At 39.0% G+C, this 2,970-nt stretch overlaps 1 protein-coding gene across 1 annotated transcript; it reads left to right on the top strand.

The window, feature by feature from the left end:
• Positions 1-261: 261 nt before the first annotated feature.
• LOC120443368 (protein Daple-like) lies at positions 262-2,337 on the top strand. Its single transcript, XM_039621967.1, has one exon. It carries the CDS (start codon positions 588-590, stop codon positions 2,121-2,123), a length of 1,536 nt encoding a protein of 511 aa, XP_039477901.1. The 5' UTR covers positions 262-587; the 3' UTR covers positions 2,124-2,337.
• The last annotated feature ends 633 nt before the right edge of the window (positions 2,338-2,970 follow it).

The following is a 2,970-nucleotide window of genomic DNA, read 5'->3' on the forward strand; positions in this document are numbered from 1 at the left end:
TCTTATTGTTTCAGGTCAGTCATCCTGTGTTTTGCCTTGAGCTTTTAAATACCACAAATAGCAATAGGTAAATATTCAAAAAGTGGTCAATCTGACCTGGGTCCTGGAGAAAATTGCGACCCAGATAAGGGCTCTAGCGTGAGTAGTGGTCAAAAGAAAGCAAAAAAGGTATACTGGGGACAAATGGAGCCAATTCTGCTATGCCTGGTGCGTAGAGCAAAACTATCAATATGCTTTTTGTGACATTTTTGTTTGGTGGTGTGCCGTGTGATCTTTTGGATGTGAAATATGTGCTCTGGCTCCAAAAGCCAGGAAACATTGGTTTATGTCATGTCATCATGAGTGTGATGTCACAGGGGAGTTTGTCAATTCCATCCAGAGATCAAAGGATCAAAGGACACCAAAACCCATAAATAGGACAAACCCATGTCAACAAAGCCCATACAGTTTACTACATGCGTGAGTTATTCAGTGAACCTGTTCCAAAACGCTCCTCAACCGTGCAAAAAGAGTTGGAAGTGTATTTTCTTGTTTAAAACAACTTTGAATATTTTACTGATTTGTTCAAAAAAAAAAAAGAGAGAGAAATGGCTACCGAAAAACAAACCCAGTACAAGACCATGTATTGCAGGATCGAAGCCATTAAAGAACAGCTATATGCTGCAGAACTCCGAATTTACGAGGTCAGCACTGAGCTCCACAGTCCTGATTATATGGAGGACAAATATTTCATAATGAGGGCGGAGGAAGTGAATGCAAGAGCAAAATGTGTTTCTCTTCAAAAGGAAATAAGCAAACTCTTGGACGTAGCCCAAAATCATATATCTAATGCTGAAATAAGAAGGAAGAACAGAAAAGCTGTTGAAGCGTCTCAGGAAACAGTCAAAGACAACAGCGGGCCAGATGTTTATGTTACCATTAAAGAAGAAAATGAAATTGTCACACAAGAGCATGTGGCCCTCAAGAAGGAATTTCAAGATCTGCAGGCATCAGTTAGAAATAAAGCCGCCTTAGAGAAGAACTGTGAGGCGCTAAAAAAATATACAGAAGAGATGAAGGCACAAAACAGTGCACTGCAACAGCAAATCCAGAGACTGAAGGAGGAACGCGAACAAATAAGTGATTTGGTTCAGGTCTACGAGTCTGAAAAACAACAACATGTTGCTGTTAAAAGGGAAAATCAGAAGTTGACGAAAGACATCGAGAAGATGCAGACAGACGTTCTACAGGCCAGATCATCCCTCAAAGAAACTTACAAAAATAACCATGATGTCAGGAAACTGTTCTCTGAAAATGGAGAAAAACTGGTACAAATGAGCCAACTGAAAAAAGAAAACAAGGAATTAAAAGCTCAAATAAGTGAGCTAAATGATCGTGTAGAAATGAGAAAAGCTTTAAGAAAACTAGAAAAGGAAGAAAAAGCCCTCCAGGGGCACAAAAAAAGTCTTTTTAAAAGGCGTGCTGATGTCTCCAAACAGGTGTTTACCGAAGAAGACTGGAGGGAAAAATATAACATACTAAAGGAACAGGTAGAAGTCTTAAAGAAAGAAAATAACGAGATAACTACAGAAATTGAAAGACTGAATGGAGAAATAGACAGTCGAAAGGCTATTAAGGCAAATTATAAGGCTCTGAAAGCAGAGAAAAAGTCTCTTACCAGCCAAGGTACCACTCTGCAGAAAGAGCTTGAGGGGCTGCGGTCAAAGCTGGTTAAGGAACAGGCTTTGCGTCAGCAGAATAGTGAACTTAGAGCAGAGATCGACAGCCTCGCGATTTCAACTCCTGCTCTCCAAGCTGAAATTGCAGAGCTCCGGAAAAACCTCCAAGGGGAAAGAGTTTTTAACCTTGAGTACAATTCCCTGAAAATGGAAAAAAAGAGCATTACTGAGCTCAACAAGGTCCTGCAAAAAGAAGTGGATAAACTAAAAGAGAAAATGAGAAAGGAAAAGGCTCTGCAAGAGAAAGTCGCAGCAATGAGAGCGAAAAAAGAGAATGTATGCAGACAACGAGACGCTCAAAAAACAGAACTCAGCGATTTCACAGACTCAACAAGCTCAAACTTTGAAAGCTCAGACACAGAAAGCACCGGATTGTCAGTTTGGTCAAGATGGTTTAAATTTTAAACTTCATACAAGAAGGTTAGGATGTGAGTCCACTGTGTGAAGTCTGACTTTATGGTGTTGAACTGGCTTTACTCCAGGGGCCTTATTTCAGCATGGATCTCAAAAATAATATTAAACTGGCACTTTATCCAAATTACAGTTAAACAAAACCCAACCAGTCCTGGCAGATGGCTGCCCCTAGATGAGCCTGGTTCTGCCGGAGGTTTCTTCCTGCTACAAGGGAGTTTTTCCTCCCCACTGTCGCCAAAGTGCTTGCTCACAGGGGATCATTTGATTGTTGGGTTTTGTTTTTGTTTTTTTTTGTTTTGTCTTTGTTTCTCTTTTTTGTTTTATTTGTCTTTGTTTCTCTTTGTTTTTGTTTTTCTTTTATGTTTTGTTTTTTGCCTTTTATTAGTATTGCCCGTTTAATCCAGTTAATCCAAATAAATAGGGTTAACTAATAAAAACAAAATCAGTAATTAATGAACAAACTGTCTCTTGTAAATGTGTTTTTAGTTTTCCATTTCAAAATGCTTCCTGTTAGACATGCTGTCTTTGGTACCTATTGTATTAGGGGAAAAAGTAGGCATATTTCCATAAATTAGGAATTGAAAAAATAACAATGTTAATGCAGTGGAGGCTCTGAACTGTCAAAATACTGCACCAGGAGCCCCAGTCCCAATAAGAGGATGTGATAACATGAAGTCTTTGAATAGAAAACTGCATAACTCAATTGTATGCATGCCTTAAGATCGGTGAGAAATACAGACATAACTTGCAGGAATACACATGTAGTATAACTCTTTAAGTGTCTTTGGTGACCGTGTTATGTGATTAAAACCAAGAGAGTTGAGGATTAGAATTCCCA

This window comes from Oreochromis aureus, linkage group 13, assembly GCF_013358895.1.
Source record: "Oreochromis aureus strain Israel breed Guangdong linkage group 13, ZZ_aureus, whole genome shotgun sequence".
NCBI classification, from domain to species: domain Eukaryota; kingdom Metazoa; phylum Chordata; class Actinopteri; order Cichliformes; family Cichlidae; genus Oreochromis; species Oreochromis aureus.